At 46.4% G+C, this 22,542-nt stretch overlaps 1 protein-coding gene and 1 pseudogene across 1 annotated transcript in view; one reads left to right on the top strand and one right to left on the bottom strand.

Moving 5' to 3' along the window:
* The window catches only part of LOC135216475 (DNA methyltransferase 1-associated protein 1-like), a 39,659-nt pseudogene extending 36,016 nt beyond the window's left edge, over window positions 1–3,643 (bottom strand).
* Window positions 3,644–7,274: 3,631 nt separating this feature from the next.
* Window positions 7,275–22,542, top strand: part of LOC135216741 (DNA methyltransferase 1-associated protein 1-like) — a gene marked incomplete at its 5' end in the record, with an annotated part of 43,972 nt that continues 28,704 nt past the window's right edge. Inside the window, 2 exon segments of the mRNA XM_064252211.1 lie at window positions 7,275–7,438; window positions 8,142–8,357. Of these exon segments, the coding sequence (XP_064108281.1) occupies window positions 7,275–7,438; window positions 8,142–8,357 (380 nt within the window).

Below are 22,542 nucleotides of genomic sequence, written 5' to 3' on the forward strand. Positions count from 1 at the left end.
ATTTTTGTTAAAAATTAATCATAATATTTTAGTTGGCCAACACCAACCCTCGGTCCTTTAACAATAGGAAGGTACTTAGCGGCAGCTGAACTGGTCGTAAGCTTCGAACAAGGGGGTTCGGTAGTTAACTACTTGAGAGGAGTCACTTGGCTTTCGGCCATGCTAGTGGATAGATGTGCTGCTCACCTCTCTGCCTGCTTTCAAGTCGTATGCTTGGTTTTCTTCACACCGTGAAGGCTTTTTTCTTTTTCTCTCACTTAGTGTGCATGTGCAAAGCTTACGTAAGTACGTGTCTGTCTTTTGTATATTCATACGCAAGTGATAGTGAATGATTATAAATTCCCGAGAGCCGGAGAGACCCCTTCGCCCCCCCATCAGCCGCAGATTGTGCCCTGGTGTGGAGGGCCGTAAGTGTGGGGCGTTCCGGTCCTCTGTAGAGGTAGACCCTCATGAACTTTGCACTCGGTGCCGAGGGCGAGAATGCTCTCGCACCGAGCCATGTGATGTTTGTGTTGTATGGTCGGATGAGCAGTGGAACGCGCTGTGGAGGGAGGAAGAAACCGCGTAAGCTGGCCAAGGAGTCATCGGAGGGTTCTCCAATTACTCCCTTGGTCACGGACATGTCTTCTTACTTTCTCCCTCCATCTCATCTCCCTCGTATGGCTCTTCCCCTGGGGGGTGTATCTCGCTCCTTCTCCTCTCTCGATCAGTCGAGCGTGGAGGATGGGGCTAGGTACCCCGATGTTCAGTTGTATTCGGGGTCGTCCGTTCTTTCGGAGTGGGAACTGTCCCCCCGGGCGAGGGCAAACCCCCCCACTTACTAACCCGACTCTGCATCCTTCCTCAGATCTGCTTGCCACGGGGGACGATCTCGGCCGGGCCTGGTACTCGCTGGGGCTCCAGGGGACACTGAGTGTTCAGGGGCTGCTGAGTCATCTGGCGAGAGGGGCCAGGCCGGTAACTCATGGCCCAACCACCACGACGGTATCCACGCCTGGCTACGCTGCTCCACCGCACCTGATTTACACCCAGCACGTTGCCATGGTTACCCAGACAGCTGCTGTTCAGGCGCCGCTGCCGGAGGTGAAGAGGTATACTATGACGCCGCCTCCTGGTTTTGCCGCTCTTGCTCCAGCCCCTGACTTCCGGTGTCCCAAGAGCTCTCCCCTGGACCTGCCTCCAGTACAGAGGATGCTGCTAGTTCCTGCCCCGCCTCCTGTTCCTGAGATTGGTGCCGCTGTTGTTCCTGCCCGTGGTGTTGCTGCCCCCACCCCAGGTCCCTCCGGACAGGTGCAGTCGGGCCCTGTTCGGCAACAGCCCCGGCCCTGTCCTGGATGGAACACCTGATGGTGGTCCTGAGGAAGCTGATGAAGAAGAAGGAGAGGAGGAAGGTGTCTTCGTCATCTTCATCGTCTTCTTCGTCGTCGTCTGCCGCCGTTCCCCTTCATCTTCTAAGGCCCCACAGCCGAAGAAGGTGGGACGGTTGGGACTTCCGGTGGTCCTCCTGTGCCTTCGGGAATGGGACCCGTCTCTCCTTCCACAAGGAAGAAGAAGATGGGGACCAGAGGAGCGCCGGCTAACACCAGTACCTCCACGCCTGGCGCCAGAGGTTCTGCCTTGGCCCCAGGTACCGTCTCGGCCTCTCGTTTGCGAGAGGTACCGAGTGTATGGTCACCTGCGGGTAACCGTGCAGCCAAGACCCAGGCAACCAAGTCCGCTCGGCGCTAGGATCCAGGCACAGAGCGGAAGACTGGCGGAAGTCGCCCAGGTGACTCCCACCAGGCCAGCGATTCCTCTCGTGGCGATCCGCTGGTACCTAGGGTTGACGCAACGGTCCCAGACCGGCCGCGGGCTGAGGTGAGGAAGCGGCCCCCTGGACTAGCTGAGGCTGGTCCAAGCGGCGTGACGCAAACGTGAGGACAGGCCTCGCTCCCACCGCGACAGCGGACACTGCCAGTCCCCTGACCGCCGCTCCTACCGGGACCGGGCAGAGAGGGGGACCAGCAGCAGCTCTTCTGACGCTCAGTACCGTCACCACTCTCCCTGGGAGAGCTGCTTGACCAGGCCTGCAGCTCGATCGCCACCGCAGGTTGGCGATCGCCTGCAGCCCCCCCAGCACACCAGTTCTGCCGGTGGGTGAGGGGGGAGCGTCAGGTCTACGTGTCCCATCCCTTCGACTTCCTCGGGCTACACCGGGAAGAGCGAGGCAATCAGGAGTAATTGCGAGGGGTGCACTCCTCCTAATCCCGCTACGACGCCCTACTAACCTGACACGGTCCTAGGACTGACCAGATCGTACGCGCAAGTGGCAGGAGGAGACCATGAGGGGTCTGTTGTGGTTCCTCCTGTGGAAGGAGGAGGGTCTCGGGAGGCGTTCTCGTTGGATGGGCTTGACGGTCCGTCTCCACAGGACGCAGTCACTCCTGAGATCCAGAGGTCATTTGCTGAGGTTATTGCGCTGATTCGTCAGCACAACGACCTCGGGGAAGGATTGCCGCTCCCACCTTCTTAGCCTACATCGGGTTTGGAGTCGTTCTGGGGACCCAAAAAGGAACCCAGGATGGCGGTGGGTCTGCCGCGATCAGCCTTGGCCGATGTGCTAAGCCAGGTGGAAGCTCTTGTCTCCGGACAGGAAGGTTCACTTCGGTCAGGCAGGTCGTCCAAGCTCCTTCCCCCACCTCTACCGCGACAGAGGCCCTTTTACGTGCCATCAGAGGACCCTCTGCTGCCCAAACAGGTTAACCCGGAGCTAGGCTAACTCCAGAGGTGTCTCTGCAGAAGCTCCTGTCGGAGACCTCTGGTTCTCGCAGCAAGAGGCACTTGCCTTGGAATCTACCGCCATAGCAGCATTCCAAGCAGTCTCCTGGATAGACCTGTGGTCCCTCACAGTGTCTAAAGCCACGGCCTCCTCAGGAAACATCACTCCTGAAGGGGACCTGGCTTTTGTGAGACTGTGCCAGTCTGGAGGTAGGGCTATCTCCTACCTGGCCCACTAGACGGCTAACCTGTGGGCCAACCTGTTTCTGAGGCGTAGGGACGCTGTCCTCACTTGAGTGACCAGGGCGGCTGGGCGAGAGGCGGCCTTCGCAACGGACCTTTGCGGAGTTCCTCCTCTCTCTTCCCCAGAGAGATGGTGGACACTGCGGTGGAACAATGGCGCACTGATGAAAGTGACCGTTTAGTCCACCAGGCAGTCTCGAAGGTGGCTGGGCAACCTCGAACGACTGCGGCTAAGCCCCAGAGTTTAGCTAGCGCTTCCTCTACGGCTAAGACGATCGCTTCGTCGAAGCCAAGAGGAAAGACTGTCTTCGACTTCGACTGTAAGGAGTGACCATAACCAGCCCTCCTCCCAGTCCTCCTCCTCTCAAGGAGGAACCGGGAAGAAGAAGTCGAAGAGAGGAGGGAAATGCTAGGGACGGCGTTCCCCCTCACCTGCTGCCGGAAGTGGGGGGGTGCCTAGCAAGCCATTGGGTAACATGGCAGCGCTTACGGAGCGGAGACCTGGATAGTGAATGTCCTTCAGGAGGAATATTTACTACCCTTCAAGTCTCGGCCACCCCTCACCTCCAACACGGTCCGTCATCAGACATACCGTTCCTGGTTCAGCCAAGGACGTGGTGCTTCGACAGGAAGTAGAAGTCATGCTGAGCAAACAAGCTGTGGAGATCGTATGGGATCAGTCGCCGGGCTTCTACAGTCGACTTTTCCTGGTGGAGAAGTCCTCGGGGGGCTTGCGCCCGGTGATAGATCTCCCCTTGAACCGATTCGTTTGCCAGACTCGGTTCACAATGGAACCAGCACGGTCAGTGCTTGATTCCATGAGGGAGAACGACTTCATGCTTTCTGTGGATCTGAAGGATGTGTATTTCCAGATACCCATCCATCAATCCTCCAGGAAGTACCTCTGCTTCATCCTTGACGGAACGGTGTACCAATTCAGGGCACTTTGTTTCGGTCTCTCAACCGCCCCACAGGTGTTCATGCAAGTGTTCATGCTGGTGTTGGCTTGGGCCCACTCGGTAGGGATACGTCTTCTGAGGTATCTTGATGATTGGTTAGTCCTGGCAAGTTCCCGCTCACAGTTGCTACAGGACAGATCGACTCCTCGAATTCTGCCGCAATCTGGGGATCGTAGTGAGTTACGAGAAGTAAGAGCTCGAGCCCAACCAGAGGATGCAGTACCTAGGCATGCTGATCGATACGGTAGCTAGGCGAGTCTTCCCCGCAGATTCGCGGATCAGCAGGTTCAGGGAGGCAGCAGGACGGTTCCTGTCCCTACAGGAGCAACCAGCTCAGCAGTGGCAGGTCATGATCAGTCACCTGTCGTCTCTGGAGAAGCTAGTCCCTCACAGGCGTCTTCACCTGCAATCTCTTCAATGGAGACTAAAGGAGTGTTGGTCACAGGCAAGAGACCCACCTTTCTCCCCCGTGTCTCTCATAGAGAACGTGAGGCAGGACCTAGCCTGGTGGCTGGACGACAGGAACCTCGTAAGAGGAGTGCCTCTTTGCACTCCCCCCCGGAGATGTTGCTGTTTTCAGACACATCGAACGAGGGATGGGGCGCACACCTGGAGGAGTTGCTGGCTGTGGGTGTGTGGAACCATCACGACAAGCACCTTCACATCAACGTCTTGGAGCTCAAGGCAGCGTTTCTCGCTCTCCAAGAGTTTCAAGATCGTCTGGTGGGATACTCAGTGGTGTTGATGAGCGACAACACCACGGTAGTGGCGTACGTCAACAAACGGGGGCCTAGTGTCCCTCCCGTTGCATCAGTTAACGTTGCAGGTGCACGAGTTGGCCGAGGCACACTCGGTAGAGCTGTCAGCCCACTACATTCCAGGGAAGAGGAATGTGGTGGCAGACAAGCTCAGCCATCAGGATCAGGTGATAGGAACCGAGTGGTCCCTTCACCCAGACGTGGCGGAAAGGCTATTCAACCTGTGGGGGCATCCAGTCGTGGATCTGTTCGCCACCCGGCACAACAGAAAACTCCAGGTTTACTACTCGGCTGTGCCGGACCCATGGGTAGCTGCAGAGCACGCTCTTCAACACCCGTGGGTCAACCCCTTTGTGTACGCCTTTCCCCTGTTCTGTCTGACTCACAAGGTGATCAGCAGGGCACTGGTCACCCCGAATCATCGGATGATCCTGGTGGCACCCAAATGGCCTGAGGCCATTTGGTACCCGGATCTGCTGGCTCTGCTCGCTGAAGCACCGAGAGAGATTCTCCCATGGCACAACCTCCTGTGCCAGCCACACGTAGAACGGTACCACCGGTTGGTTCGGTCCCTGTATCTTCACGGCTGGCTGTTATCCACCATCTCTTGCGAGCGAGAGGCTTTTCTCGCAGCGCAGCAACAGAGATGGCTGGGTACCTCAGACAGTCCTCTGCAGCTGTATACCAGGGAAAGTGGTCCGTCTTTTGTGGTTGGTGTCATGGACGGGGTCTCTCTCCTCTCAGAGCCACTATTCGCCAGGTAGTGGATTTCCTCGTTTTCTTTCGCTGAGAGAAGCTCCTCTCCGTCTCCGCAGTTAAAGGATACAGAGCTGCCCTGGCCCTAGTCCTTAAACTGCGAGGAGTGGATATCTCCTCCTCCTTCGAGATCTCCCTCCTTATGAAGAGCTTTGAGAGGTCTTGCCCACCCAGGGAACTCAGGCCCCCGGGCTGGGATGTGACTCTCGTCCTTGGGAGTTTGACTCGAAGACCCTTCAAGCCACTCCAAGAGTCGTCAGACAGGGATCTGACCCTCAAGACCGTCTTCCTGCTGGCTCTGGCATCAGCGAAGAGAGTAGGGGAACTTATGGTCTTTCCTTCGACGTTAAGCATTCCAGGGGATGGGGATCCGTGACGCTCGATTTCGTCCCGAACTTCGTAGTGAAGGTTCAGAATCCTTCGGTCCCTGACAACTGGTTCAAGTCTTTCATGATCCCCTCCCTGAAGGACTTCACTGATAATGATGCGGATGAGATGCTGCTTTGTCCTGTGAGGGCGCTACGGCGCTATCTGAAGAGAACTCGACACCTCAGGCCTGAGTGTCGATGCCTCTTCGTTAGCACCGGGGTTACCAAGAAAGAGGTTTCCAAGAACACACTTTCTTTCTGGCTGCGTGAGGTGATCAGGAGGGCATACAACGCGGATGGTAGTGACGACATCTGTACCCTTCATCCAAGAGCTCACGAAGTCAGAGATGTTGGTCCAACCCTTGCATTCCGCAAGAACTTCTCCATGGCGCAGGTTCTGAAGGCAGGGGTCTGGGCCAACCAGACCACCTTTACTTCCTTCTACCTTCAGGATATTACCCACAGGTCCTTGGACACCTTTTCCTTGGGACCTGTGGTGGCTGCTCAACAAGTTGTGTAGCCTACCCAGCACCCGAGCAGCCAGAATAGCATCGCATCCTTGTGTACTGCATGAATGGACAAGTGAGAGAGAGTGTGACTGGCTTCTCTTACTCCTTCGTTCTTCCTCCTCTACCTGTGGGCAGAGGGCCGCAGTCGTCACTACGCTGAACAGGAAGCAGATGCATGTAAGCTACACGACTGAGCTCCATTCAATACAATGTCTTTTGCATATGTCTGTGAATATCACCCCTCATTTCATGACAGTTTCAATAAGGCCAAAAGTAGTGAGATAGCAGGTACTAAAAGTAGGTATGCTTACAGCAATATGTTTGATTCTTTTTTTATAAGCAAACTGAAGCTTATTCTGAATCTGCACTTGATAGTACTTTCACATGGATGGACATTGAAGGGCCTTGTGTGACCAGTAATAGGTTACAATGGGTACTAATTAGACATCCATTAAGAGATATCTAGTTCTTTTTCTTCTTTAACATACCTGTACTAGGATTACCTGCCTGCCACCTAGCTATCAAGCTAAGAGTACCTTGCTCTATTTCTCACCTACAACTTCACAGGAGCCTTAAGAGTCTAAAAATATATCTCAGTGGTTGTGTTACTGACAGGCAGAAGAGAGAGAAGCATTTATACATTTGTTTCTCTTTAAGTAAAAAAGAAATTACTTACAAAATCATATAGTTTGTTATATTTGATGGAAGGAAAAACTTAATACTTAGTAATTAATTTGCTTGACTAGCTTCCTTAGGGGTAACTAATAATCACATTGAGGTTTTTGATGATCTGGCTTGTTTTTCTTTTGCTGAGAAGAGTTCCATATATGTAAAATACAGATAGTTAGAAAACATTGGAAATTTTTTTATTACATTGCAGAAGTAAGCTTTAATGTCTCTAATTATCTTTATATATATATGTAGGTCAGGGTTACAAAAGTGTGAAAGCAAAATTGGGAATGAAAAGAGTCCGTCCATGGAAGTGGATGCAGTTTACGAATCCAGCAAGAAAAGATAATGCTGTTTTATATCATTGGCGCCGTGCTTGCGATGAAGCCAAAGAATATCCATTTGCTGTATTTAATAAGGTAAGATGAAATCTTTTTGTTTTGATGTGCTTATTATTCAGAAATGTTCTGATCTTGACATGGCAGATTGTTATATTTAAATTGATTTACAAATTAATGTGTTATACAATATAAACCTCAGTATTTGAACCAGGAGTTTCCTTTGAATGAGTATTAAGAGAAAAAGGGAAGGGTTTGACCACTTGTAATGTCAATAGAGGTTTTGTAGTATAGTCACTAATATGAATATCTACCCATGATTTTGTGTTAGTAATTGCAGCCTTGGCAAAGTAGAAGCTCATTCAAGAGGGTTGTAGTTTTCCCTGTATAGTTAGAACATAGAAGAGTTTTCTAAAATTAACTTTATTATTACTCATACATATAAACATTGTGACAGTAAATGAATGGAATGTCACAGGAAGTTGCAAATACCATTTTCATCTGTATAATTTGCAATTTAAACTTTGCATATGGTTATTGACATGGTATATAAGGCATTAATAAGAGTAAAATAATTTTATAGCAGTGGTTGAATTGATGTGCATAAGGTAGAAAATTGAAGAAATCAGTGCAGAGAGAAAAGTTTTATACTAATCATTACACAAAAAGGAAATGTATAGTGACTATTTTTAATCTTGTCTAAGAAAATTTTGTGAGAGGTTTTTGTTTAATAGTGGGCTAATACATTATGAGAATGTTTTTTAGTATTTACTTTTTTCTACAGAAAATAGAACTACTGTCTTACACCGATGCAGAATACAGTGAGCATTTACTCTGTGATGGTTGGACAAGGACAGAAACCGATACATTATTTGAACTTTGTAGTAGATTTGATCTTAGATGGCCTGTTATACATGATCGCTGGCCTACACATCTCACCCCACGTAGTATAGAAGACTTGAAAGAACGCTACTATGATGTTACAAATACTCTAAAAAAGGCAAGTTTCCATATTCTTGTTCTCTTATAATACATCTAAAACTGTTAAATTTTTAGTTACAGTACATTAAACATATGGAACAGCTTTTTATATAAAGTAAATAGTAAATAGAAGAGTGGATATTTTGAAAAATTTTATGAGGTTATATTTCTACTAAGCATATTTTGATGTGTTTGTTGTGCATGTGCACATGTGGGTGTGATTTTGATCAGGATTCTTAGTATTTGAATTGATTAAGTGTTAATTGAAATTGTCGTGAAATTGTCTTCATTATCATTTAACACTTTCTTGAGAGGTTTTTCTTGTCAGAATTATATATTGCTTGAATAAAAACTTATTTCTGTAGAGTTTTGAATGTTTTTAATATACCATAATGCCATTCTTATGGCAAGAGGGGTGGTAAAGTATTAAGTCCAAATTATAAAGGTTTGTGGCAGGTTAAACAACTCTTATTTGTGTTACCCCTATTACAATCCAGACTTAGATGTTATTGTTTTTTACTGCCTCCTCATTAATAGGGCTAAAAAGGCCACTTTTATGTTTACACCATATGGAGTGTGCTTGAAATCTGTAAGAGATGGATCTTACCTACTGTTAAGTTAGCTATATCTCTGTGCCGATTAGGCGAGTCGGGATTCAAACAAAAAAATCTAATTGCTACCTGGATGACTGTCTCGTTCACCTGTTCTCTACCAGGTTTGTTTCATATGTTTTAGCTCATGTCAGAATTCTTGCTGCCATTAGGTGTAGGCAATTGTTGGTATTTTTGTGAATTTTGGCTGTTTTCTCTTGTCACAGTACTTTAATTTTAATCTTCCTAGGATGTCTTCCACCTGAAGCAAATCTACTAATATCAGGTTATGTAGGAATGATTACTGTGTAAGCAGGATGCCTAAATTCCAGGTAGTTCAGCATAATGTTTGTACTGGCTGCAGGGATACAGAGTGTGAGGAATGCAGGAATTATGTCTAAGGATCTAATGCTGAAAAGTATCAGATATAGGAAAAGCTTCCTTTTCTCCCCTTCCTGGTGAGTCTTCGTCTGTAGTTGGCACTAATCAGCTGATGGTTTTTTCCTATGCTAGGTCTAATATTAATATAGCTAGTACTGACATTTCCTCTTTAACTCCAACTTGCGCTCCCCTTCCGGTTCAGGAAAAGCATATCGAGAAACTTGAACAGTATGTAAGCCTTATTCTAGAACAGTGGTTCTCAAGTGCTGGCATGTGGCTACTGGGCAAATTTAATGTGACCACCAAGGGACATCTAGTCATCTTCCAATGGAAAAAGAATTCAAATGAGAGAGAGAGAGAAAGAGAGAGGCTAATTTTGTTGTTGTTGTTATTAATGGATCCATTTAAAGAGATTGCCACTATTGCCAATCTTTTGCCATTCTTTTGTTGTCAATATTTCCAACAACTGTTTATTGTGAGAGGTCGTTTAGCGTACTGCACTTCATTAAGAATAAATATCGCAACAAGCTGACTGATATGAATCTTGAAGCAGCTTTGAGGCTTGCTCTGGAAGAGAGAACAGAACAAGAATTCCCTTTTTCTAAACTGTTACGCATCTGAAAAATGAATGTCAAGACTGTTACTTGAATAATGAATAAAAAACTGATTGCCTGCACAAGAATTTCTTTTTAAATCATACCTAAAAGATAAATATAAAATTTATTGTCTGCATTGTTTTTATTTTTTAGATTATTTGTAACTCGACGTTTCTTGTAGGCACCTATAATTAAGCCATTTATGGAGGATGAGACTTGTTTATATTGATTGTACTTAATGCAGCCACCAGCAAAATCTCATGGCCACTGAAGTGGCCCCTGGAATAATCTGCTTGAGAACCACTGTTCTAGAATCTGTTAAAGGTTTTGACTGCGTTTATGATAGGGAACCGTTCCGAGTCCCCCCATAGTGAACATTCTTTTTTGCGTTCCCCTGTAGAGGTAAGGTGTCGGTGCCCGAGCCTAGGACTTCCCTGTGACAGTTGGAAAGGTCCATTGCCAGGGAACCAGGATGGTTCTTGGGGCGATAGTGTTCTGTGCCCTCTGACACCTACCTGTCCTTTTCATGGTCTGAATCTTGTTTAACACATTCGACTAAGGACCGTTTTGGTAAACATTAATCTTCAGTCCATATGCGCATTCTTTATGGAAAACACTTGTTAGAGTATGGAAGATGTAGAGGAGGGGAGAGGGAGGAGAGGTGATTGTTTGGAAGGGGAATCTCTCTCCAGAAGGACTTCAGGTATGAAGGACAGGTATCAAGGACCTATCTGGCGTTACTTCTCTTTGTTTTTTACGGGCACCATCTGAGATTACTTCCCCTCTTACCGACACTAGGACCAGTTTGAGTTACTGGACCCCTGTCGCACAGCTAAACTGCCCAGAGACATTTGTTTCTGGCATTTCTTTAAATTTTCCCTAAAGTTCAACACTGCATTTTCATTAAACATGTTGGAGACACTGATTACAACGTCTTTGTTGGGATGATAATTCTTCACAAAATTTTTTACATCATTCCACTTTGCAAACATGTCCTTAATCCCTGAAGTAGGCACATTATGTATGCCCATTCGTTTTCTGAATTTTTCAAACCAGCATCTGCTGGCCTTAAATTCACAAACAGCAGCACTTGTCAGCATTTTCTCACTGAGATCAGCATGCAACTTCCTCCAACACTTTGCTATGAGTTCTTTCTTGAATTCTTTAGTGTTTCTCACCTTTTTTACAGAAGGGCTAGCACCCTGAACTTTCTTTGGCCCCATGATGGCTTATTTAGCAGTCGCACTCAAAAGAGCACAAAAACTGGACGCAAAAGCAGAATGGGTCATGAAAGAAGATGAGATGCTTTGTTTGGGCCCTCGTTACGGGGCCTGGCCATGCGATTGGTCCTGGATGGAGCATTTCCAAGTGTACAAAAACTGAGGAACCTGTACAATAACAGGCAAAATTTTGTCAAAAAAAGTCTACGAAACCCAAAATGTACAAAAAGAGAGACGTATGAAAGCCGAGGTTTGACTAAACGTATATCAAATTGTCATTTACTCCCCTGCCCTCCTTTATCAAGGACTGGGAATCGGTATTTCTTTCATTTATCTTATTAATATTTGAAAATTAGTTATTTCGTAAATCACTTATCATATAATAAACAAATAAACATACGTTAGTGAGAGAGAGATACATTTTGTTATTGTTTAATCTCATTAAACTTAATATTATTTGAAAATTAGTACTGTAAATAATTATTTTAATCATAAAATGTAGTAGTACCCTTAAAGATACATATATACATGCACTTCTAACATTTCCAGCCAAAACAGAGGGAGAGACTTACCACAATATCATATGTATTGTGGTGGGGGACGAGAGAGAGAGAGAGAGAGAGAGAGAGAGAGAGAGAGAGTGAGTTATCCTTATTTAAAAGGGTGGTGTGGAAAGATTATTGTATTTCTTTAAAATACTATCACATATGAATTTTGTAATTACAGTTATATTATTACTTATTATTATTATTTGAAAATATTAATAAACATATTATAAATACATGTACCATCAAAATTCTCTCATGTCAGTAAGAGAGAGAGAGAGAGAGAAATTAGTCGGCAACTCGCTTCCCCTCCTGTCACATTACTTGACATATTTGACAGCTCTGGACCTCAGCTTATTACTTGGATCTATAAAGAAAGATGTGGGGTAGAATGGAGTTTCCTTCATTCTAATATAGCTTTTTAATTTATAAACTAAAATCTTACTAATTTATTATAGTATTTTCTTTAATGAATTGATATTATTGCTGTTTACATTAATATTGATATTTGAAAATTAGTAAATAATTTTTGTATGATGATAATGTATTTAGTCATGAAAATAACATCAAAATACACTAATCGGTGAATAATTATCGTCGGAAAAACCTGCGAATAGGTGAATTCACAAATCTTGAGAATGTGAATACGGGGAGTTGACTGTATGTTGATTAATTTCACTTATACAACTTCCCCGGTGGTTACATATAGCTGTCGTCTCCTGACGTCACGGCAGAATTTGAAATTCGCGGCAGTGCTAATGGTTTGACAGGTGATCCCTCTACTCCCGCCCTCTCCCGGGTACCAGGAACCATTCCAGCAGTATGTCAGAAGTTTCCTGCCGTCGGAACTGGTAACACGGTTCCTCTGCTGGTTGGAATTTTGAATTGATCATCTTGGTTTTTCTCCTTTTGGTGATGTACCTTGAGTTTTCTGATCTTTTTGCTAGCAGCGCTAGAGTTATTTTGGATTTGGAGATTTGTTGTCCTTTTTTTAGGAATTTATTTTGTTTTGTCACAATGTCTGACACCGGCTCTATTCAGTATAGGGTGTGTAGTAGTGGGTGTAAGACTAGACTTCTTAAAGCTTCACTTGATCCTCATTCTACTTGTGTTAGCTGTAGGGGACATGAATGTTCTTTTGAGAATACGTGTGAAGAATGTAAGTCTCTAACATCTCAGGAGTGGAAGGCTTTGGAAAAGTATATGAGAAAGTTAGAGAACGATAGAATCAGAAAGGCTTCACAGAGATCTACTTCTAAGTCAGTGAGTAGCCAGGATATTCCTCTGTTTTCTGTTAATTCTGATCCTATTAACCCCGTAAGTGTTGTTGTTTCTCCTGCCCTCTACTCTGTATCTCCCGACCCCGATCCCGTGTCAGTTTTACGAGCCGACATGGACTCGAAATTTGTCTCTTTCCTCACCACTATGCAGAAAATGGGTGAGACAGTGCAAGAAGTGGTACATAAATGTGACAAGTTACTTAGTGTTAGTGCAGTGGAGGAGGTGGCTGTTCGGCCCGTTCGTTCTCCTAGGTCTAGGCCCCTGTCAAACTCCCCAGATCCTGGGAGGAGGCATGCCGAAAATTGAAGGGAGGCGAGCGGGATCTGCTCCCGAGCAGTCGCCCCCTCAAGCAATCCTGTAGCCGTATCCCAGGATGCTGTCGCTCACCATTGGAAAGGTGTTGCGAGGAAGTGTTTTTCGTCAAGCGACTCGAGTTCAGAAGTCTCCTCTCATAGAGGCTGGCGTCATAAGACGTCTAGACCGGTGAAGAGGTCTCGCGATGGTTCGCCTGCTGTGGTTCCCAAGAAGGTGGCTGCTTTGATCTCTTTCCAGCCTTCCTGTGTTTTTTGGGAGGAGCCTGAAGCTTTTTCGCCGGCTGTTTCAGTCTATCGTCCTTCTCTCATAGAAGTGGAGAAGCCGGGCTCTCTCACGCTTTCAGAGCCATCCCCAGAGCCTCCTCAAGCAGTAACTCCTGCGGTTCCAGACGTGTTTGTGGCTCATCCTTCTACTCCTCCCGCACCTTCTACGTTGGTGGATCCTCAGCTTTCGGTTTTAGACCAGATGAATGCCAAGTTAGGCAGTATTTTGGAGCTTTTTGGTAAGTCTCTTTCATCCCCGAAAGCACTCCCGGCCGCCTTGCATCTTCCGACACAGGCTCCTGTGCAGTCCTCTTCGCAGGCTCCTCTTCAGTCTCCTCTTCAGGCTTCCATTCAGACTCACGTTTCGTCCTCAGTCCAGGCGCCTGTTCAGGCTCTCCATGTGTCTCCTCTTCAGATGCCGCTTCAGGCGCCAGGTCAGGCTCCTTTCCTGACTCCTTCTCTGGCGCCTGGTTAGGCTCTAGCTCGGGCACCAGCTCAGTCGCTCGGATTCGCCTCAGTACAGGCGCAGATGTCTTCTCCTGTCGCCTCGCAGCCGCCTTGGGTTCATTATTGTGTGACTTTTCCGAACAGGAATCCTTTTCAGATGGAATGTTCCACAGTTTCTTCGAAGGAAGCTTCGGATGTGGAAGAAGAAGAAGAAGAAGTAGTTGCAGAAAAAGACAAGCATTTGTCGGGGTACAAGCAACTTTTACAATTCTTCGTCGACAACTTTGGAGATTCTTTTGCGCCTTCTGTTCCAGTTTCTCCTGGTTCGCAGTGGAAAAAGGACAGTAAGCCTGACTCCTCGTCCTCATTCACGCGTCTCGTCCTCTCGATTTCTGCTAAGAAGGCTATCAAGAAAGTGAACTCTTGGCTTTTGGAGAAGAGGGAACAGGGGAAGAATGTCTTCTGCCTTCCCCCTTCGAGACTTTCGTCAAGGAGCCGCGTCTGGTATGACACTGGAGAAGTTTTTTCCCTGGGTGTGACTGCCTCCGCACAGGGAGACTTTTCTAGTCTCGTGGATTCCTCTCGTAGATCAGCCCTTAATACTGCTAAGATTTTCCTTTCGGCAAGTGAACTGGATCATCATTGCAAGAGTGTTTTCCGTGTCTTTGAAGTTGCTAGCTTCCTGGATTGGGCCATTGCTTCTCTGGCTAGGAAAGTCAAATCATTTGGGCTTTCGGAGGAGCAGTTGAAGGATTTTGCCTCTGTACTTGATTGTATTGAAAAAGGCATCTGTGATGGAGCTTCGGAGCTTGCTGTCATTTTCGCCTCTGGAGTGTTGAAGAAGAGGCAGATTTGGTGCTCCTTCTTGTCGAAAGGGGTCTCCTCGAACCAGAAGTCCGCCTTGCTCTTCTCTCCTTTGGACAAGAAGCACCTTTTTCCACAAGAGATTGTGAGCGAAATCGCCCAGTCCTTGACGCAGAAAGCTACTCAGGATCTCTTATCGCAGTCAGTGAAGAAGCCCAGGAAGATTGCTCCGGTACTTTCTGCATCTCGTAGTGTTTCCACCACGGAAGCCCTTGAACCATTTCGAGGTAGCTTCCGTTAGATCTTTCCCTAGGTTTCGGGGGAGAGGTAGAGCCTCGTCTAAAACCACTCCCTCTTCCATCAAGAAGTAGGCTCGTAGTCCTCCACACAGCAGTAGGAGCCAGATTACACTTTTCTGGCAGACCTGGCTTCACCTGGGAGCAGATCCTTGGACAGTTCAGGTCCTGAAAGAAGGTTACACCATTCCGTTCAACAAGCACCCCCTTCTCACAGAATTTCCTATGGATTTATCCGCTTACTCGGAGAACTCCGAGAAATTTGCCGCCCTCCATCAAGAAGTTCTCGCTTTACTGGCAAAGAGGGCCATAGAGTTAGTGGACGCTCCTCAGGAACCAGGATTTTACAATCGCCTTTTCCTGGTAAAGAAGGCCTCGGGGGGGTTGGAGACCGGTGCTGGACGTGAGCGCCCTGAACGTCTTTGTCTTGAAGACAAAGTTTTCTATGGAAACGACCCAGTCGGTATTAGCAGCTCTTCATCCAGGAGACTGGATGGTCTCCATAGACCTTCAAGACGCCTACTTTCATATTCCGATTCATTTGGAATCGAGGAGATTCCTGAGATTTGTATTCCAGGGTTGGACTTATCAGTTCAGGGCCCTCTGTTTCGGCCTGTCGACAGCTCCGCAAGTTTTCACCAGAGTTCTGTCGTCAGTAGCAAAGTGGCTTCATCTGGACGGGATACGGATCTCCATGTATCTGGACGATTGGCTTCTCAGGGCAAGTTCCAGACAGAAGTGTGTGGAGGATGTACAGAAGACTTTAAGGTTGGCGGACAGCCTGGGACTGTTAGTCAAGAAAGATAAGTCGTGTCTCACTCCCTCTCAGGAGATACTAGTTTATTTAGGAGTGAGACTGAATTCAGTTCTTTTTCAGGCTTTTCCGCCTCGTCGAAGGATCGACTCTTGCCTGAACAAGATATATGATTTTCTTCTTAGACAAACTTGCTCGGCGAAACAATGGATGAGCCTGTTAGGAACCTTGGCCTCGATCGAGCAATTTGTAAGTCTGGGCAGGCTCGACATGAGACCACTTCAATTTTACTTGCAACAGAAGTGGCAAAGGAAGAATTTCCCAGACTCCTTCGTGTTCCCCGTCTCAGAAGGGATCAAGCAGGACCTCCTTTGGTGGAAGTCGGAAGGAAGACTAGAGGAGGGCTTGTCCCTAAGCCAGTTGAGCCCCAACCTTACGCTCTTGTCAGACGCGTCGGACAAAGGGTGGGGAGCCACTCTGGGGAAAAAGGAAGTGTCAGGCCTTTGGCAGAGTCATCAGGAAAGCTGGCACATAAATCTGAAAGAGCTATAAGCGATTCATTTTGCCCTAATGTACTTCCAGGCAGAGGTAAGAGGGAAAGTAGTGCTGGTTCAGGCAGACAACACCACGGCTCTCTCTTACATAAAAAAAACAGGGGGGGACACACTCGTTCTCTCTGTGCGAGGCAGCGAGAGACCTGCTCATTTGGGCGAAAGAGAACAAGTTGTTTTGGGCACAAGATTTATTCAAGGCTCGAAGAATGTAAAGGCGGATATTCTCAGCAGAGGAGGACAAGTCCTCTCCACAGAGTGGACTCTACATCTCCAAATATGCAAGAAACTTTGGAAGATTTGGGCATGTCCTCTTTTGGATCTCTTCGCCACGAACAAGACGGCTCGTCTGCCACTGTATTGCTCCCCAGTTCCAAACGAAGAGGCGTTTGCAGTGGATGCCATGCTTCTGGACTGGTCAAATCTAGATCTTTATGCCTTTCCGCCTTTCAAGATGTTAAGACTAGTTCTGACAAAGTTCAGAGGTCATCAGAACATAAGGATGACTCTGATAGCCCCCTTTTGGCCGGCCAGGGAATGGTTTCCGGACCTGTTTAAAGCTGTTGACGGACTTTCCGAGAGAGTTGCCGTTAAGGAGAAATCTACTCAGACAGCCCCACTTTCTGAGGTTCCATCACAACTTGTCCGCTCTTCGACTAGTCGCCTTCAGACTGTCGAGCATCTCCTCAGAAAGAGAGGATTTTCAAAGAGAACTTCAGGAGCTATTGCTAGACCCAGAACAGAATCTTCTGATCGAGTGTACCAAGCCAAGTGGGTCCAGTTCAGAGCTTGGTGCAAAAAAGAAGGAATTTCGTCTTCTAAGACCTCTATAGCTCAGTTAACTAACTTCCTTCTTTTTCTTCATGAGACTAAGAAGCTTTCTACCCAGACGATTAGGGGTTATAGAGCTATGTTGTCTTCAGTGTTCAGACATCAAGGATTAGACGTTTCTAATGATCAAGATCTCTCAGACCTGATTCGTTCCTTTGATACATCCAAGAAAAAGGAGTCAAGAACAGTAGCTTGGAACCTGGATGTAGTTCTGAAATGGCTGATGTCTGACAAATTCGAACCGATCTCCTCTAGTTCTTTTAGATACCGGACTAGGAAGACACTTTTCTTTGTGCTTTAGCATCGGCTAGAAGGATCAGTGAGCTCCATGCTATTGATAAGAGAGTTGGGTTTGCTAAGGGAAAGGCCATTTGCTCATCAATGCTGGGTTTTTTGGCTAAGAATGAAAATCCCTCCCATCCTTGGCCTCGTTCTTTCTCTATAAAGAACATTTCGGATCTAGTGGGGCCTAATGAGCCTGAATGTCTTCTCTGCCCAGTGAGAGCACTTACACATTATGTGCAAAGAACCAAAGGTATAAGAGGTAAGAGTGATAACCTGTGGTGTTCAGTGAAAGATCCTTCTCGTCCTCTTTCTAAGAATGCTCTCTCCTTCTTTTTAAGGGATTTGATGACTGAGGCACACAAACAATGTCAGAACTCAGATATCAAAGTGCTTAGAGTCAAAGCTCATGAAATAAGAGCAGTGGCTACGTCTATGGTGTTTAGACGTAATCTGTCTTTAAAAGACATTATTAAATCTACATTTTGGAGAAGCAATTCTGTCGTCGTATCTCATTATCTGACAATTTGCAAACCACATATGAAAATTGCAGTACATTGGGGCCATTCATTGTGACTGACACGGTATTAGGTGAGGGAGAGAAGGATGTCTCCCATCCTCACTAACTTTTCTCCTTGATTGTGGTTTTTTGTTTTAAGGTTGTCTGAAGATACATGGGGTTTTAGAGGATCTTTCAGTCTTTTAATGTCTTGGTGTATTTTTTAACCGGGTGTGGTGATCCCTCGTTTCATTGTGTTTTTTGTGCTCTATACTGCGCCCTGAGCAGGGGCATTATAGTCTTGTCCGTCACGGTCACGTCCTCAACGGCAAGTACTTATTATTGTGTCCGGCACACGGATCCATATATCCTGTCGGCACAATAAAGGCCAGCGGACTACAGAGGCAGTAACCACTGAGTCAGCTGCCTTTAAAGGTAAGGAACCTATATCTTCAGATAATTCCAACAGTTGTTATTTTAGCTGCCATTGTCCCACTACCTAAATGTGTCAATCAGCTATATGTAACCACCAGGGAAGTTGTATAAGTGAAAATGACATTTTTACACATGCAACTTACCCGGCAGATATATACTTAGCTAATGTCTCTGACGTCCGACAGAATTCAAAACTCGCGGCACACGCTACAGGCAGGTCAGGTGATCACCCCCTACCGCCGCTGGGTGGCGGTAATAGGAATCATTCCCGTTTTCTGACAGAATTTTTCTGTCGCCGGTGCTGACAACAACTTTGTTGGTAGCTCCTGCTTAGAATTTCTTGCTTGCTTTGCCGAGGATTATTTGGGCGGGGTTTTCAAGTGTTTCCGTCCATAGAAAGACAGGAACGGTGCATTCTAAAAGTGAAGACCTTCCTAGAGAAAGAACAATGTTCCGCGAGGGAATGGATGAGTCTTCTGGGGACCCTCTCCTCGTTGGAACAGTTCGTTTCTCTAGGGAGGCTTCACATAAGACCACTTCAATTCTTCTTGAAGGAGAATTGGGACCAGAGGAATCAGGATCTGTTGGAATCTTTTCCTCTGTCCAGAGAAATAAAGGAAAACCTCAGCTGGTGGTTAGAACCAGGCAGACTAAACGAGGGACTATCGCTGCAGTTACCGAACCCCTCCCTAGTGTTGTTTACAGACGCTTCGGAAATGGGATGGGGGGCGACGTTGGGCCCGAGAGAAGTGTCAGGCACCTGGAGTGGGGAACAGGTGTCCTGGCACATCAACGAGAAAGAGTTAGTGGCAGTGCATCTAGCTCTCAGACAGTGGGAATCCCAAGTCGCGAACTCAGTGTTGCAGGTAAATTCAGACAACACGACAGCTCTAGCCTACATAAGAAAACAGGGGGGGACTCACTCCCTCTCACTGTACAAGAAGGCGAAGGAGCTTCTTCTATGGTCAAAGAAGCGGAACATCACGCTCTTAACGAGGTTTATCCAAGGCGAGAAAAACGTCAGAGCAGACTTGTTGAGCAGGAAAGATCAAGTCATTTCCACGGAGTGGACCCTGCACTCAGAGGTCTGCAATCAGATTTGGAGCCTATGGGGAAGGTCAAACATAGACCTGTTTGCAACACATTGGAATGCCAGGCTGGAGAACTACTGCTCTCCGATTTCGGATCCAAGGGCAGTATTAGCATAGACGGCCTCCTCCTAAATTATGAAGGAATAGACGGCTACGCTTTTCCTCCTTTCAAGATCATAGGAGACGTCATAAGAAAGTTTGTTTTGACGAAAGGAGCGAAATTGACCCTAATCGCCCCATTTTGGCCAGCTCAAGAGTGGTTCACAGAGGTACTGGAATGGATGATAGATTTTCCAAGGTACCTTCCTTTACGGAACGATCTTCTCAGACAGCCCCACTTCGACAGATACCACAAAAACCTCCCCGCGCTCGGTCTGACTGCCTTCAGACTGTCGAAGGACTCGTCAGAGTGAAGGGGTTTTCACGCGCGGCTGCAAAGGCAATTGCAAGAGCCAGGAGACCTTCAACTATACGTGTGTACCAGTCGAAGTGGGAAGTATTCCGAAGGTGGGCCAGGAATCAGAATGTATCCTCTTCCAGTACCTCTGTGACGGAAATAGCAGATTTCCTGTTGTATTTGAGACGAAAATGTAACCTTGCAGTCTCGACTATAAAAGGTTATAAAAGTATGCTTTCCTTGGTGTTTAGACATACAGGACTAAACATCACGGAGGACAAGGACCTACACGATTTGATTAAATCATTCGAAACTTCGAAGTCCAAGACAGCTAGACCACCCAGCTGGAACCTGGATGTGGTGTTAAGGTTTCTCATATCAGATAAATTTGAACCTCCCAATAACTCATCGTTTAGGGATTTGACTAGGAAATCTATTTTCCTCTTTGCATTAGCATCAGCTAAAAGAATAAGTGAACTCCAGGCTTTAGAAGGCACAGTGGGCTTCAGGAAGGATTCTGCAGTGTGTTCATTTAACCCCTATTTTTAGCAAAAAAAAATGAGAAATCCTTCTAAAGCCTTGGCCAAGGACGTTTGAAGTTAAAGGATTGACTTCCCTGGTAGGGAGAGAGATAGAGAGAACCTTGTGTCCAGTAAGGATCCTCAAGTTCTATCTAGAGAGGAAAAAGCAAATGGGAGGAAACTCAGAGAGCCTTTGGTGCTCAGTAAGAGATCCGAGAAGAACGATGTCGAAGAATGCACAGGCATTCTTTATCAGAGATATTATTACAGAAGCACATACTTCCTGTGAAGAGGAACATCTCGGACAGATGAGAGTTAAAGCACATGAGGTCAGAGCCGTGGCAACCTCCTTAGCTTTTCACAAGAATATGTCGTTACAGGACTTAATTGGATCCACATATTGGAGATGCAATTCTGTGTTTGCGTCTAACTATTTGAGAGATGTACGTGTGACTTATGATAAGTGCTTCTCTCTCGGACCTTACGTGTCTGCGGATTCGGTGCTGGGACAGGGGGCTGAAACCAATCTAGCTTAGTTTAGATAGATTAGGAATTTTAATCTTGTGGTGTTGTTTTTATGGTCGATTGAAAGTGGTCAGGGAAAAGTACCACTTTCAAATCGTAGTTTATAACAAAGTAGTGTGGTCAGGTGGTCGAGATTGGTTGTTTCATGCTCCTTGTAATGGTTTGGACCTAGGCTCTGTCTTGTAAGAGGGTTAGTCCCCGTTGATATGACAAAGGTGAAGGCTCTACCATGTAAGTGGGATAGGCCCCATTGGTACGATCCGAAATAAGGCTCTGTCGAGTAAGCGGGCTAGCCCCCATTGACATGATCCAGAAGAGTGAGTTCTCAGTGACAGGTCTCATCCTCACTGGAACTCTTGAGGCAAGCAGACTCATAGACAGTATTCATGAAGTCTTCTGCCCAATAAGGTAGGAATCAAGGTATTTTAAGTTTATTTATAGTACCTACAACAAAAGTTGTTTTCCCTGTTTTTTGAATTGCTATTCATATTGAGTAACTATCTCTTACCCTCCTCCAAGGGTGCCAATCAGCTAAGTATATATCTGCCGGGTAAGTTGCATGTGTAAAAATGAAATTGTTAAGATACAATAAAGTTTTACACATACTTACATGGCAGATATATACGTTTAATGGCCCACCCATCCTCCCCTCAGGAGATAGGGGGAAGAAAAATTCTGTCAGAAAACGGGAATGATTCCTATTACCGCCACCCAGCGGCGGTAGGGGGTGATCACCTGACCTACCTGTAGTGTGTGCCACGAGTTTTGAATTCTGTCAGACGTCAGAGACATTAGCTAAGTATATACGTATCTGCCAGGTAAGTATGTGTAAAACTTTATTGTATCTTAACAATTTCATTTTTATGATAAAATATCGTTTCACTTATACTTACCCGGTGGTTACATAACGAAGCCCACCCTCCTCCCCTCATATGGACAAGTAGGCATGAAACTTCTGACATATTGCTGGAATGGTTCCTGGTACCTGGTAGAGGGCGGGAGTAGAGGGATCACCTGTCAAACCATTAGCGCTGCCGCGAATTTCAAATTCTGCCGTGACGTCAGGAGACGACAGCTATATGTAACCACCGGGTGAGTATAAGTGAAACGTTATTTTATCATAAAAATGTCATTTTTCGGATGATGCGGGAAAGTCATTGTAACTTCTCTCCCCTGCCTCCCAATCTTTCCTATTTTCTTTTGCACCTCATTTTCTTTCCCTCAGCTGACTAGCCAAGTAGCTGAGTCGTTTAAGACTGTTTCCCTTTCGTTGAGTCATGGATGCGATACTGTACTCAGCTTCTGGCGGAAGAAGAATTTGAATTGTAGAAACTCTTTCGGTCTGGTCGGCATTTGTTGCAGCGCTATGCTTCACTGTATCCTCATTTAATCAAGGAAAGAGAGCCACATAGAGAGTGTCTCCGGCCCCTGCAAAAGCCAGACTGGGAACTAGGGAACAGATGATAATTTAAAGCACTTGAACTCATATGAATAGTCAACAGACACCAGAAATACATAACCATTAGGTAAATTGTTAATGTTACTTCATTAAGTAAATGTGGTGTTAGGTATCTCTGGCC

This window comes from Macrobrachium nipponense, chromosome 6 (genome assembly GCF_015104395.2).
Source record: "Macrobrachium nipponense isolate FS-2020 chromosome 6, ASM1510439v2, whole genome shotgun sequence".
NCBI lineage: Eukaryota > Metazoa > Arthropoda > Malacostraca > Decapoda > Palaemonidae > Macrobrachium > Macrobrachium nipponense.